Here is a 14,683-nt window from a genome sequence, read left to right on the forward strand (position 1 = left end):
TTGACCTCCACCATGATGTATTTATTATATCCAAACCTTCCATTCACTTGGCGGGATTATTTTAGTCCATAAGCTTAAAAATGAGTCATATCCAAAGTTCAAGTGAACCATACCACGACAAGCAGTGGGGATAGATTCTCACGGTTAAAATATTTCTATGGCACAACATGATGTTTCTCTGCCATCTAATCTATTCATAAGGTCGCAAAGACCTGTACGAACGGAAAAAATCAAATATTAGATTGATCCAAAGCTTCTATAACTCCTGAAAGCTTTCAATGATAGACATTTAATCCCAGTGCTTTCTGCATTGTGGTCCACTGGAGCCTTAGATCTGCTCAATTTTTGGGTTCAAGTCTTATAACAATCTCCCCAAATGAACGGACTGTTTGGATACAATACATACCTCGTGGTGGGCCCACAAAACTTGATAACGTCAACACACCACCTAGGTCGGTGGTGTATGGCACGCCACACAATTCGTTTCCGCTCGGTTTCGACCTCTGTCGGTGTACACCATGGTCAGAGGTCGCCTGCAAGTCAAAAATGATAGTTTATCACTTTTTTAAGTCACGGGGTCTCATCCAACGTAATCCAAACCATCCAAACGCCGGCCGTCAAGATCCCACTGATTATATGATCCTCACCATCCAAACTTTAATTTTCGCATGGGGCAGATAAATTACAATGGCAAGAGGTCGAAATCATTGTTTAGGACCTGTCCATCGTTTCAAATTTTGGGATAGATTCCATGTCTGGTAGGCCAAGATTTCAGAGCACGTGCACCACATGTGCGGAGGATTAGACACCACTACTTAAACAATAGGTCCGAAACACTTAAACCATTATCTGGAGACTTATCCAAAGTCAATATCTGCGGTTGAGGAGAAAAAACTTCGATACTCGGGCACAGTGTGATTGATGATACGCACGCACTTAGAAATTGTCTTCTTGGCATATAAGTAAAATAAAACTTTCCAAATCATGGATCAAAGTTTTTTCCTTTCATGAATAGAAAATAAATCTTATATGATGATCTGACCATCAGATTGGTGGACTTTATTGGACGGTTAAACTGAGAAGTTTCCATGGTCCTATTTCAACAAACTAGTGTCCATGGATCAAGGGTTAGTATTTTTTTACAAATATGATTTATTTTCTACAACTTGGAAGAAGTGATCTCCACAATTTAGTTGGTTTAATTTGAATTATTACAGTTTTATGTATACAATTTCTAAGTGACTGTGTATCAAGTGTCATGCTCAGCCAGATTATCAAATAACTCGGTCCTTCGCTGCCCTTTATTCCATAATCAATACTCCGTACCCATAAGATTCCCGCAAGCTCCGAAAAGACAAAAATATCCCTCCTTTGCGAGGGATGAACATGATATCAAAAGGGTACTGTCAGTCTTTTTTCCCGCAGACGCAGAGCATGAGACCTTCCTCTTTTCGTTTGATTTGGACTAGTTGTTTTAGACGATTTGAAGTCCGCATGGGCAGACGCTTGCCGTAAGCTGGCTTGAGTGATATGCCTCACACGTGGCAACGATGCGCACGCGTGTGAGAGATAAGATACATACATCATGTTGGGTCCCACATAGTTTAGAGTACTGAGTTACTTGGTGCGCAATCCGCTTCCAGGTCACAAAGGAATTTGCGTCCGTTTTCCTCGTGCTGCATAGGCGTGTGTTGGTTAGCTGTACAGTCAACTGCGTCGCCTATCCGGCTGCAGCACGTGGACACCCCGCCTGTCCCGAACTCGCATGGGCTGGGGCTTTGAGGAGCCACCGTGTGATTTATGAGTTTCATCCACACTGTACATCAATTTTTCTATATCATTTTAGGCTATAATCCAAAAAATGAGACAGATCAATGGTTCAGGTGAACCACACTATAGAAGCAGAAGTGATAATGTTGGCCACCGTTGAAACCTTCCAAGGGCCATTCAACCTGTTCATAAGGTCCCATGGACATGGACGAAGGACACAAAAAATATCAGCTTGATCCTAAGCTGCTGTGGCTCCCAAGAAATTTTCAACATTAGATATTCAATACCCACGGTGTGGTCCACTTGAGCCTTGGATCTATCTCATTTTGGGCTCATGAACTAAATTGATATGAAAAAAACAAAAATGGATGAATGGTGTGATAAACCTCACACATCACGGTGGCCCTCAGAGCCACAACCTTGGGGACAGGAGGGGTAGTACCCAATCCGCGTCGGGGGCTGCAACTTGGCTGCACGGACGGATGATCCGAGCCATCCATCTGGATTGCAGCCGTAAAATGTCACATTGATGGAAGAATCAATTCCATGTAATTATCAGCCTTCGGAGGGAGGCTTATATACGGCAGTAATTATAGGGTCTTGATGCATCAGGACATGAATAGTGTCCCTGGTGCACCAGTTCATCCAGGTAGGGATCATTATTCATTGATCCAGACCCTTAATCTTAAGGACCCTACGTGGATGGGGAACGTTAAATGCCAATGGTAAGGATCTTACCATCTGGATGATTGTTGAGGGCATTCCCGTCTTATCTGAGGCTAAACAAATCATTAGGCCCGGCTAAGATGTTCAGACCTGTTGGAGTGCACCAAACAACTCTCAAAGAAATCCGATCCTCTGTTTGTAATAAATAAGGATTTTATGTTTACTGCTGTTGCGTAAAAATGGACTGAACTAACGTGACTAGCATAACAGAACAGTATTCCCGGGCTGACATCTAGGTTCGGATGATCAAGCAGGACCTACGCAGCAGCTCGGCAACTTGGAAACAACCTGAAGCACAATTGCTGCCGAAGTCTCGTTTCTATAACCAGCATGGTATTATATAGATTAGTTCAACCTATGCATTGAAAGCAGACCCAACTCACCCAAACACACAATTTCGAAAGGTCTACCGCAAAATGTCATTAAACTATAGACCCAAAGCTCAGCCTTGTCTGACAAGCTCTGCCGACGATCTCAGAAGGCGCTACAACTAACACTTGCAAAGTAGGGAAATTTTCCATACAAGGAGCATAAGGTCCTAATTTATAGAAAAATGTATGCATTAAAACACTAATACACTTAGATCCAATGCCTGCTAACAGTTTTGATTGGATTTCCACCATTCAATGCCTGCTAACACCTATTGAATAATTAGTTGCCATTAAAATATTAACTTAATACAAAACTAATGTGGCACCCAAAAAGTTTTATGAGTAGGTGATCATACCTCATTAATTTCCTAGTGTGGTTCGCCTGAAAAATTGGACCTACGTCATTTTTTGTGCCTTGTCTTAAAACAAGCTGGCAAAATGAATACACGACATGGGTACAATACATACAACAGGGGGGCTTATATAGCTTTCACTGTTTCACACCAGCTAGCTGGCTAGTTATGTGGTCACTAGGCAAACCGGGTCCCTCACATCGGCTGGACCTAGAGCGATGTGGGTCCACATCATGGATGCGACTAAGGGCGTGGAACGATCAAGCACGAGAAAGGGTAGGGTACCAGAATAGCTGATTGAACGCCCGTGATCTCCGATCGGCGAGATACTTCTGACAATGACCATCTACTACCAGAAATTCTAGATGAACGGCCTCGATCACCGTTTTGTGGGGCAAAAGGGGCGAGCAGATTGAGCGAGATTGCCGTCGGTAGACCTCATTTATTTAGTACTGAGAAGACTTTTTTATTTTATTTTTTTTATTTTCTACTGCGAGAAATCTCATGACCGTATTTTTGTTCGTATGCTGTTGTCTGCAGCATCCATTTGAATGCGCTCTCCCTCCTTCCACACCTCTCCCCTCTTCAACCCCCAACAACCCTATATATACCATTCCACTCCTCTCTCTCTCTCTCTCTCTCTCTCTCTCTCAGAGATCTTGGAATCTTCCTCTCATTGCAATCCTCAAACCAGGTACCTATTTACAATCCCAGCCATTTGCTTTTACCAAAAACTCCCCTCCGATTTTCCTCTCTTGCAACTATCACCATCTCTTTCTGAGATTTTCTTTTCAAATCCTTTCGGCAGAGAAATGGCGGTTTCTTCCAAAGGAAGAACAGAGCTTCCATTTACGAAGAAATGGAAAGAAAGGGAAGAGACGAGTCCTGAAAGGACGAAGGTGTGGACGGAGCCAAAGCCGAAGAAGATCGAAAGGAAAGTCGCAGTCGTTTACTATCTCTGCAGGAACGGCCATCTTGAACATCCTCATTTCATGGAGGTTCCTCTCTCTTCTACCGACGGTCTCTACCTCAGAGGTAAAAACCAAAGAAATTACCAAAACACCCGTGTTTTCAGTATCAGGACCATGAACTACCTCCCTGCTCTGTTAATTCATTCCGATAACTCCCTAATTACAAAAGCCCTGTCTTTTGGAGTTAGGTCAGTACTGAACATGGTTATGTGGAGAGTTCATCAGTTCAGCATCATTGTAGATGGGTTTTGGTCTAGAACTTAAAAATCAGGGGATTTTGGGTAGAAAAATACATATGGTTTTGCTCATTTTTCAGGAAAAAAAAAAAAAAAATTAAAATCCATCTCTAATTCTTCTAAATTGATTTCTCAGATGTTCTCAATCGCCTCAATTTTCTGCGAGGGAAAGGCTTGGCCAGCATGTATTCGTGGTCATCGAAGCGGTAAATTTCTATCTGTCAATCTCGATCTCCATTGATTCGTTAAATTCAGATCTTAATCTCTGATGACCTTCACAGGAGCTACAAGAACGGATTCGTATGGCACGATCTCTCTGAAAACGATTTCATCTATCCAGCCCACGGCCAGGAATATGTCCTCAAAGGATCTGAGCTTCTGGAAGCTTCTCGGAGCTCCGGATCTCAAGATACTGTTTCCTCGTCCAGCAATTCCGATAAGCCTCTGGAATTGCCGAAATCCGATGATTCGGATTTCCCGATCATTCGGAGGAGGAACCAGTCGTGGAGCTCACTTGATCTCAATGAATATAAAGTCTACAAGGCTGAATCGACGGCTGAGATTGCCGGAAAGGCCGCTGATGCATCGACGCAGACGGACGATAAGCGGAGGCGAAGAAGAGCTATCAGAGAAGAACAAGAGCAAGAGGAAGAAGAACAGATCCCTGCCGTCGAAGAAAATCCGACTACGGAGCTAAGCAGAGAAGAGATCTCACCTCCGCAATCATCCCCCAGTCCAGAAACGCTGGAGTCGCTTATCAAAGCAGATCGCCGCGCGCTCAACGCCCCGATCAGCATCGAGGAAGCAGAGGTAGATCGCGATCGGACGCTTAATAGTAATCAAGGAGGGAAGGTCAAGGCTTCTGCGGTTCTGATGCAGTTGATCTCGTGCGGTTCGATCTCGGTGAAGGATCACGGATTCTCGTTGATCTCGCATTATAGAGGGAGGCTGCCGCGCGGAGCACCGAATCGGGTGGTTTCGAAGGAGATGGACGGGCTAATGGAGAACCCCGGATTTGGAGGGTTGAGATTAGAAGATAAGGAGTACTTTAGTGGAAGCTTGATCGAGACGAAGAAAGGGCGTGAGGACGGTGTCGCGGAATTTTCGGGTTTGAAGCGTTCGTCGTCTTACAATGCGGACAGGTACTGATCTTCTGCTTTCAGCTTTTTCTTCTCCGTACGCGGGCCCACACTTCATTGCGGCAAAATCAGGAACGTTCATCATGATGGCCCGTCAGTGATTGCTTGCTAGCATAAAAATGGGACGTTCATCAAAACTTTCTGATCGTGTATTTTTCGTACACATGTGGCCCATTTGATGATTTGACTTTGCTCCGTTTTTGGGCTAAAACAGTTACAGTGGGCCCGTATGATGAACAGCCTTGATCTTGCTGGCGCGTGAAATGCTCGGCAGCAAATAGCTTTGCCCTTTTTGAAATTGAAGTGGTGGAAGTCCACTTTTAACTGTTGCCATCTGGACCTTCAATGGTGGGCCTATCATCAGTGAGGGAACTATACAACCCCGGCCTGCATCTCAGCACAACATGCATTTTTATTTTTTTAATTCTCGCAGGTGGGGTCCATCGTTTGTTAGTCCAGATGATTGACCTGTTTATGCCCATAGTCGATGGACCATGGTTTAAAAATCTTGTTATTAGGAAAATCATAACCGTTCAATTTGTGGGATCATAACAACCTTCCCATTCAAATCAAGAAGTTGCTGATACTGGTCTCTGCGAAATTTTTTGGGCTTTGTCAATCCGAACGGTGGGACACACCAGACCAATAGTCTGGATTTCCCGACCACGACCCTCACTTCTCGTAGTTGAAAACAATGCCCATACTGTGCGAATATGTAGGCTACGTTAGCTTGTGGACCTTGCTTTTCTGTAGTCAATCTCGTCAAACTCATTGCATTGTGGAAGGTGCGTGGTGAGCTGGAAGTCACACTGATAGGACAGTCTGAGCATCCACTTTCCTCCGTTGACTCTGGAATACTGCCAATCTCTCTATAACCGTCCATTTGAGATTACTAGTTGGGCGGTTCGGATTGTCCATTCAGTCTTATTTTCTAGCATGCTTTACAATGTTGCTCATATTTTAGATTGAAATGCAATCCGTACCATGTGGTGAGTTGCATATCAGTGGAGCATAAGATCCACCCCTTCATCGTTACGACCAATCAAGTCCAGTAATGCGGGATTTGAGGAAGCTGATACTTTTCAGCAAAGTTCAAGAAATCTGATTTCAATTGTTTAACTTTCTATTATTATTATTGTTATTTTTTGAAAGAAAGAAAGTGGAAAGGTGCTTTCTGGACAGTGAAATGGCTCCATCCAGTCCAAAAGGAGCATCCCATCACAATGAGCATGCTACACAATCATCAGGCCGATCTAATCAGGTGGGCCACACATGATTTTGGAGGTCTTTGAATGATATATATATAAAGCCCACCCAAAGGTTGTTTCGGCCTGGTTTTTGGTTCATATGATCAGCATGGTGGGCTGGACCTGTTGGACAGGTTGGATGACATAGACGCACCACGAGGGCCCCGTGATTCATCGACTCTTCCCTTTTTTAAGAAAATGCCACGCAATGGCTTAGCCATTTCCGTCACCAAAAAGGTCCTGGGCTGCGTTGGGGTCAAAATCCTAGTTTTTTTTTTCACTCTCTCACTAGGTCACGTTCTCGCCGAAGTCATGGACATAATGACACTGGCCTTATCTCCACCCCAATCGTGGGATCCATCACTTCAACCTAATTCTCTCTTCTGATTGCAACCATGGGACCCATCCGTTTCTGTTGTGGGCTCCAGCATCTCGAGGGACGGCTCATCAGTTTACGGAGTCTTTCGTAGTGATGCTTCTTCTTGGGGAGCGGATTAGGTGCGGCACTGGCGTCTCCCAATACGGTGCGACCCCCAGAGTGGGGCCACCTTGATGTATATGTAATATATCCACAATGTCTTTCCACTTATTTTAGGGCGTGGCCAAAAATGAAGTTGATACAGATCTCAGGTGGACCGCATTACAAGAAACAGTGGTGATTGAAGTCCATCACTAAAAACTTCCTAGGGCCCACCCAAATGTTTATTTGCCATCCAACCGGTTGATAAGGTCACGTAGACATGGATGAAGGGAAAAAAAATATCACCTTGATCCAATTCTTTTGTGGCCGACAAAAGGCTTTAATGGACAATCATCACATTTTCCTGTAGAATGGTCAACCTGAGATTGGGATCTGCTTCAATTTTTTTGTTTCACAGCTTAAAATTATGTTGAAAAACGAATGTACGGCGCCATATACCAAACATACATCAAGGTGGGCCCATAGTCAGTGCCGCACCTCATCCGCTCCCTTCTTCCGGGTCCGGCTCTTGCTTCAGTGTACTCTCCACCGAAGAATAGCTGTCACCTGTAGGGACCACCAACTGCTTTGACGGAGTTGTTTGTTAGTACGATGATTCATGGGCGTCCGCTCAGACATTTTACACCGATGTATCTAGATCCAAAATCAGATTGATTGGACGACTATGCTAACAGCTGATTGATAAACTAGTTGTCTGTTGAATTCTGATCATATAATATCTTTCCTTCTCGATTGTGCATTAGATGCCGATAATTTAGCTGATTGGGATCATTTCGTTCGCTGTGATGTTTGGGTCGTGGGCCATCTATGGTGGACCCATAAGATAGGCAGTTTAGATTGAGATATATTTATACTCCTGCTGCTCTAGCCGAGTATAACTAATTCATACACGCACAAAACCACTTTATAGATGGTTACATGTTTCTCACTTCATCACTTCAAGTTGTGAAAATAGTAGGTCCACCACGATGGTCCAATTGGATTCCATCACATTAGCGGTTGAAAAAAAAAAAGAGCCACGGCTAATTCCCAAATGTCAACTCGCAAATGTTCAAGGTTATGATCATCCAATCAAATTAATTTTCGGGTCATGCCCCATCTACGGTGGGCCCCACGAATTGGAATATTTACATTGGGAGTTTTGATTGCAGGTGCTCAAAGCTGGATTTGATCGAGAAGGAGATCGATGGCGTCCGTGCGAAATGCATACCGAGGAAACCGAAAACGCCCGCGAAGAAAGAAACCGATACCATCTCACGGAGCGTTCCCGGGAGTAAGAGAACAAGCGGAGAACCTGTGAAATAAGAGTCCGTATTTTGGATAGATTACGACCAAAAAATCACGTCTAACCAAGCTAAGAAACAGAAAAGGAGAGAACTTTTCTTCAGGTGTTTTTTCAATGATTAATGTTGAAGCGATTCACTCGAGGAGAGATTGAAGAGGCGATTTATGTCATCAGGTGTGGGGTCCACCGCCTGCATTATCCCGTCGTAGTTAGATGGTCCAATATCAGATGGCATAGAATTGTACCTTCAATCCAAACCCTTGGTCATTTTTTAACTGTTTTTCTCACACTCTATCCTGTAGACGAGAAAATCATGCAACTAGCAGAGTGTGGGGCCCACCATGGTGTGGCATGGCACCCAAACAGTCTCATTAGGGTAATTACACTATGAAATTTCATTAGACGCCTCATAATCAGGCCAATCCAATAGATCAGGTCCGTGAACTTTCAAACTCACATGGGCCCACCAGATTGTTGGGTTGGCCTGATTTTTTTGTTTGACCTATTTTCATGCTGGGCGAACCCTGTTGGACCACACAACACAATGGCTCCATACGCGACTAGTTGCATGCAGACGTTCTTTTTTTTTCTTGCACACACGTGGACCCACTTCATGAGCGTGCCAGTGTTACAGTACCAGTCCTATATTCGTCCCTGGCCTTCTTGATGTGGCGCCCACTGACTGATGAATGTCCTGGATCACATCTTCAATCCCTCCTTGCGCGAATCGTCCAAAAGCGTTTCTCTGTTTTCTATTCGAGGCGCGTAGGAGAAATGCACGGTGCTACAATGCGCGGTGCCTTACAGTCCACGGCACGTTGTTATCGCGAGCGGGATAAAAATGAGTGTTTTTCCTTCTCCCGAGTGATGCTTGCATACACGGAAATACGGAATGTAATTTTCTTATGGGCGTGTGACGAGAGCTTTTTTAACGTATCGAGCGTCTCCTTCCCTTCGAGAAAGGGCCCTTCTGGGTTATTTTAGTGATTCACATACTCCCATTTCCTAGTTTAAGCGCGTTGGTTTCACGGATTTTCATGGATTTTGGAACTCTGCCCATATAATATTGTGGTTGTATCTGAACTAGGAACTTAGACTTTGTGGGTGGGGGCCCACTCGATCATACACATCTAAAGCTAAATGCTGGGATGCTGACGGAGTGTGTGCTTCATTACCCACGTGCTGATTACACCGTCCAGAAAATGGCCCAACTATAGATGGGTCATGACACTGAAAGTCCACGGAACATTTGGTCTTAATCTGCCTGATTGGCGGACATGTGATGGATGATCGAGGTTGAAAAAAATAAAATCAACGGTCCAGATTCAACAAACGAATGTGCATTACTTTGAGACTGGGATCCTCTAATCAATCTGATTTTGGGGCTCTTCTACATCTGCAGCCTGTCAAACTGTTGCGGAGGTGTTCCTTGAGGTAACCTGCACTTTCCGTCTGCGTGAGCATGGCACATCACTCTCCGTCAGAGTAGTATTAAATGATACCTCTAATTAGGCGTTATGTGTACCTTTTGACCTTTTTGGTGGGTCTGGATTAAAGAAAATGAAAGCGAGTCGGTGGGTTTTTGGAGTGCGAGTCCATGACCTTGGCAAAGGAAGCATGTCGGTCTTTGAATGTTATTGAAGTGGACGATGCACGGCATCATCACTCCCTTTATAGAGATCATAAATAAATCCTGGCAGTTAATCTTTTATTGGTATTTATTTTTATCGCTTTTAATTCAACAAGGCACGATTGGGCTTTCTCCTGCAATGAGGTGGCGGGCTCAACCTCCCCCTGGTGCATTTTCAAACCTATTCTAGTATGTGACTCTTCTTTTTTTCATTTTTTATTTTTATTTAGGATCGCCAGGTTTACGATCAGCTCTCCCGTTTCCGTAGGATGGAAGAGACCCTCAGTCAAGAGAGAGAGGCAGAGAGAGAGACAGGGAGTTAATTCCAAAATGAACCGATGAGGATGCGGACCACCTCTTTAAACCACTTAATCTCTACATGCAGGAGCGAGAAAGCTAGCATAGGGAAGGCCCATGTGAAATGTTTTTTACCCACTGCCAAATCATTACAAGTTCCTAAAATTTTAATGGCGAGGGTTCTCTTTTCATTAGAATTTAATACGTGACAATTAACCACTTGCTCTAAAATCCCTAATTGATAAAAGCATGGTAAGCTAATTTATTTATCTCATACTTACATGGGTTCCAAATTTATAAGTTTCCCAGCCAGTCCATACTGACTGTACCCTTGCGTCCTGGGGGCTATTCCACTCGAGCTTGAAAATGCACTTGCATTAACCACCCGTGAGACCTCCCATCTCTGTTACTAATTTGAAGCATGACAATTAACCCCTTGCTCTAAAAGCCTGATCTCTTGAGCTTAGAATCAGCCTCATTGTTTAGCTTATAATAAAATGATACGTAAGAATGGATGAACGGCCTCTAAAAACCCATCTTTCATGGTGGGTCCCACAGATCCTGCCTGGAACGATTCCGTCCCGACGGCGCTGGTACACAATCGGTTTTCTGGTGGTTAACGAACCGGATCCTTTGCAACACCTATTTTACTTACCGCCTAAAAGACCCAAACTTTGCGGGGTCCACCATGTAAAATCCACTCCGTCCATCAGGTCATAGGATCTGGGTGAAAAAATCGCCACATACACAATTCAGGAGTGCCGCACCACATGTAATAACGTGGATGGGAAGTCAACGTCAACCATAGATTTGTATGCGGAGCCACCTTTAAAAAATAATAATAATAACAATAATTCTTTCATCAAACCGGCTAATCAAGTGTGACTTATCAGGATGAAGTAACATAAAAATATCAGAAGTATCCACAACTCAGCCGGTCCACACCGTGTGAACTAAGAGCTCTTAGGAGTTCCCAATTGTATGGCCCATTGAAACTTTTTGTGAGGATGATCTTCTGTATATGTGATCAAAATATGGCTTCCCACCTAATGTATGGACTAGATTTACATATAAAACATGGTGGCCCCACAAAGCCTGGTGGTGCGGTGGACGATTCCGGTCCGCTGTTGACCACTATTTTCCGATGTTCCGGTGGTTTAATGAAGACTGTCCGAAATTGAGGAAGCAAATGGGGTCATGCTCTTGCCTGGACGGACTGGTCGCGGGCAACGTGATGTGTGGGTTTTAATTTTAGGGCATCAACCCAAAAATGAGCAAATCCAAAGCTAAAGTGGACCAAACCACGTCAAGCAGCAGTAGTAATTTTTTTGGCATCTCATAAGGTCACATGGAGGAAAATAAAGATATAAGCTTGATCAAATCTGCTGCAGCTCTCAAGAAGTTTTTAATGGGCGAGCGTTCAATCACCACTTTATAGTCTACTTGAACGTTGAGTTTCCCTTAGCTCCTACCCTAAAATGACTTGGCAAAATGGATGAAACGTGCGGATAAAACTCATACTGCACGGTGGGCCCCAACGAGCCCCTGCATGGACGGAGTCCGTACAGGCGGAGGCAGGACGCAATCCGCTTCGGGTCCTGAGCATGCAGACCGTCCGAAATGCTCAGCAGCCCAACTTCAATAACTGAAATCAGATTGTTGAAATAATTCAAAATTTCTAAAAGCCCATTAGTGCTGCTTGGAGGAACGGAAATCGCAACTTTCCATTTACTGTTTAAAAGCGCGGTAGAAGTGGGGTCAAATCCTTTTGGGTTGGGGTTACGCCGAACCGGCCCATTTGTTTAATGGGCCTCATTTCAAGGCCGGGTTAGACCCACTACCCGATAAGTGCGACCCACTCCTATCTAAGAAACAGATCCATCTAGCTAGCTTGCGGGCGAACCTTAATCCATTTCGAGACCTACTGAAGAGAATGCGTTTATGGGCTCTTTACACATCCTTGCTTCATCCATTGACGGAATTTTTACTATAGTTTGTTTTGTTTTATTTGTTTTTTTTTTTTTCCTGCCTAAATAGGAGATGAATAGCTAGGCAGTAATGGAAATCAAACTAATATTGAAAATTAATTGTTGATCATGTTGGATATCAACCTAAGACGGGCTGTTCTTCTTTAGTATTGCTTGAATCGGACCATTCAAGAAAGATTGGTCCAATCAGGCTATTTACTTTCAATGTTAGTCAATCAAATCATTCATCTTCAATTTAAACACAATCAGATAGTTCATCTTCAAATTTGATGGAATCGTTTATTGATAGGTTGTCTTAAATTTTTTTGATCTAATCGAGTTGTTGGTTGCCTTTAAAATTGAGTCGTTGATCCAATCGGATAATCTATCCTCAAAATCGATCCAATTAGACCATTTGTATTTGATACTGGTCTGATCAAATCATTCATCTTTAGTATTATTTAAATCAGATAGTTCTTCTTTGACGTCAGTCCCATTGGGTTGTTGATTTTCATTATCAGCTCAATTAGACCTTTTATTTTCAATTTCAATACAATTAGATCATTCATCTTTAATATTGATCGAGTTAGTTTTGGATTACTTAAACCATATTCCTATGATATAAGTCCAACTGACTATTCATCGTTTTGTATTGTTCAAATTTGATCTTTTAACTTCAACATTAGTTCACTCAGTATGAAGATTTTGAATATTGGTGTAGTTGGAGTAATCAATGACAAAGGCTAGACCAATTATCTTGTAGTGGATCTGCCTATTGTTATGGATCAAAGGACGTGCAACCAAGCGGTTACTTTGCCTGATATTATCCACTTAGATTTTGACTCCATTATGGAGGCTTATTAATTGTCCAATCAACAATCAACAAAGAAAGAAAGAAGCCAAGCTTGGAAACTAAAAAGTAATTCTGAGGTAAATGTCAAATCTATTTTCAAAAGCTCATCGAACAATAGTTTGCCTAAGATAATATTTTACTTGTTGTATTTGATGTTTTAAATCGAGTCAGATACAAGGCATGTCGATGACATCAACAGACTATTCGATGCCACTTTCGATGGCATCGAACAATGCTCGATCCCATTGAGATTTTTCAGATTTTCTCTTGTTGGTCATTAGACTAATTGGGCACTTTCTCGATGCTATCGATGAGTGTTTAATGACATCAAAGATCAGTTCAATGCCATCGAAAATGACTTGATGCAATCGGAGAAAATTAGATTTTTCATGATTTGTTTCTAGATAGTTTGAGTCTTAGTTCGATGTCATCGACTTAACTTCGATACCATTGAAAGATAAGTTTTGATGACATCGAAGTATGTTCGACAACATCGATCGGATCGCACAGATTTACACAAAGTTGCGATTTTGCGGAATTTGTTTTTGATGTTACTTGAGATCCTTCCATAGGCTATATATATGAGTGTAAACGGGATTGTGAGCAAGTTCTAGTGTTTCTAATTCATGTAAGGGTTTTAAAGAGTGTAGCAAGGATGAGACTCGAGGTTGTTCAAATCCGGTAAGCTATCTCTTTGTAATTTCTGCTTTCATAGTGATCATTTGTTAATTTGTGTCGCGGTTTTTTCCCATAAGAGTTTTTTCATGTTAAAATTATTGTGTTATTTTTGTGCTTGGTTTGTGCGATTAAAGTACTCTCTTAGATTCATCTTTGTGTGCTTCCACTGTCCCCCAACGCTACTTACTATTTGACATGATAAAAATGTTTTTATGTGGAACTCCATTGCTGAAGTTAATGTAGGACTTGGTAATTAATGATGGATTCTCAACATGGTTGAACCAAAAGAAGGCCAAACGGAAGTGGAAGTAATCCGTTAGATCCAAGCCTAGTCTTACGTAGGGCATTATGATGTAACTGGGCCACAGGCATGTCTGATTTGAAGAAATTCAATTTGGATAAGGAGAACCACTTGCACACAATCTCACTTACAAGTGTTAAGTGTTCAAGATTTACATGATTGACATTGCTTAGCTGCATATACAGCAGAAACCACTTGCATGTTATGACTACCTCCCATATGATGAGTGATGATGATGTGCTCGATTTTCACCAGGATTGATTCGTTGGGCTCATATTTATCCTGGCTAATTCAATTGAATACCCAATCAATTGAATTGATAATATATATATATATATATATATTTCTAATATTCAATTTTATTCATCATCAAATTAT

At 42.6% G+C, this 14,683-nt stretch overlaps 1 protein-coding gene across 2 annotated transcripts; it reads left to right on the forward strand.

The window, feature by feature from the left end:
* The first annotated feature begins 3,746 nt into the window (after positions 1–3,746).
* LOC131243614 (protein SOSEKI 5) lies at positions 3,747–8,852 on the forward strand. Of its 2 annotated transcripts, XM_058243097.1 has the most exons (5): positions 3,747–3,914; positions 4,029–4,255; positions 4,564–4,633; positions 4,709–5,569; positions 8,446–8,852. In XM_058243097.1, exons 1-5 carry the CDS (start codon positions 3,772–3,774, stop codon positions 8,597–8,599), a joined length of 1,455 nt encoding a protein of 484 aa, XP_058099080.1. In that variant the 5' UTR covers positions 3,747–3,771; the 3' UTR covers positions 8,600–8,852. The 2 variants fall into 2 exon arrangements, with proteins under 2 accessions (XP_058099080.1, XP_058099079.1); XM_058243096.1 differs by having other exon boundaries at positions 3,748–4,255.
* The last annotated feature ends 5,831 nt before the right edge of the window (positions 8,853–14,683 follow it).

Source organism: Magnolia sinica, chromosome 4 (genome assembly GCF_029962835.1).
Source record: "Magnolia sinica isolate HGM2019 chromosome 4, MsV1, whole genome shotgun sequence".
Lineage (NCBI taxonomy): Eukaryota > Viridiplantae > Streptophyta > Magnoliopsida > Magnoliales > Magnoliaceae > Magnolia > Magnolia sinica.

Excerpts from the sequence above, each read along its gene's own strand:
- LOC131243614 (XM_058243096.1), top strand. The coding sequence starts at position 3,772 with ATGCGCTCTCCCTCCTTCCACACCTCTCCCCTCTTCAACCCCCAACAA. Across the intron at positions 4,256-4,563 it reads CGACGGTCTCTACCTCAGAG|ATGTTCTCAATCGCCTCAAT; the intron begins GTAAAAACCAAA and ends TTGATTTCTCAG. Across the intron at positions 5,570-8,445 it reads TCGTCTTACAATGCGGACAG|GTGCTCAAAGCTGGATTTGA; the intron begins GTACTGATCTTC and ends TTTTGATTGCAG.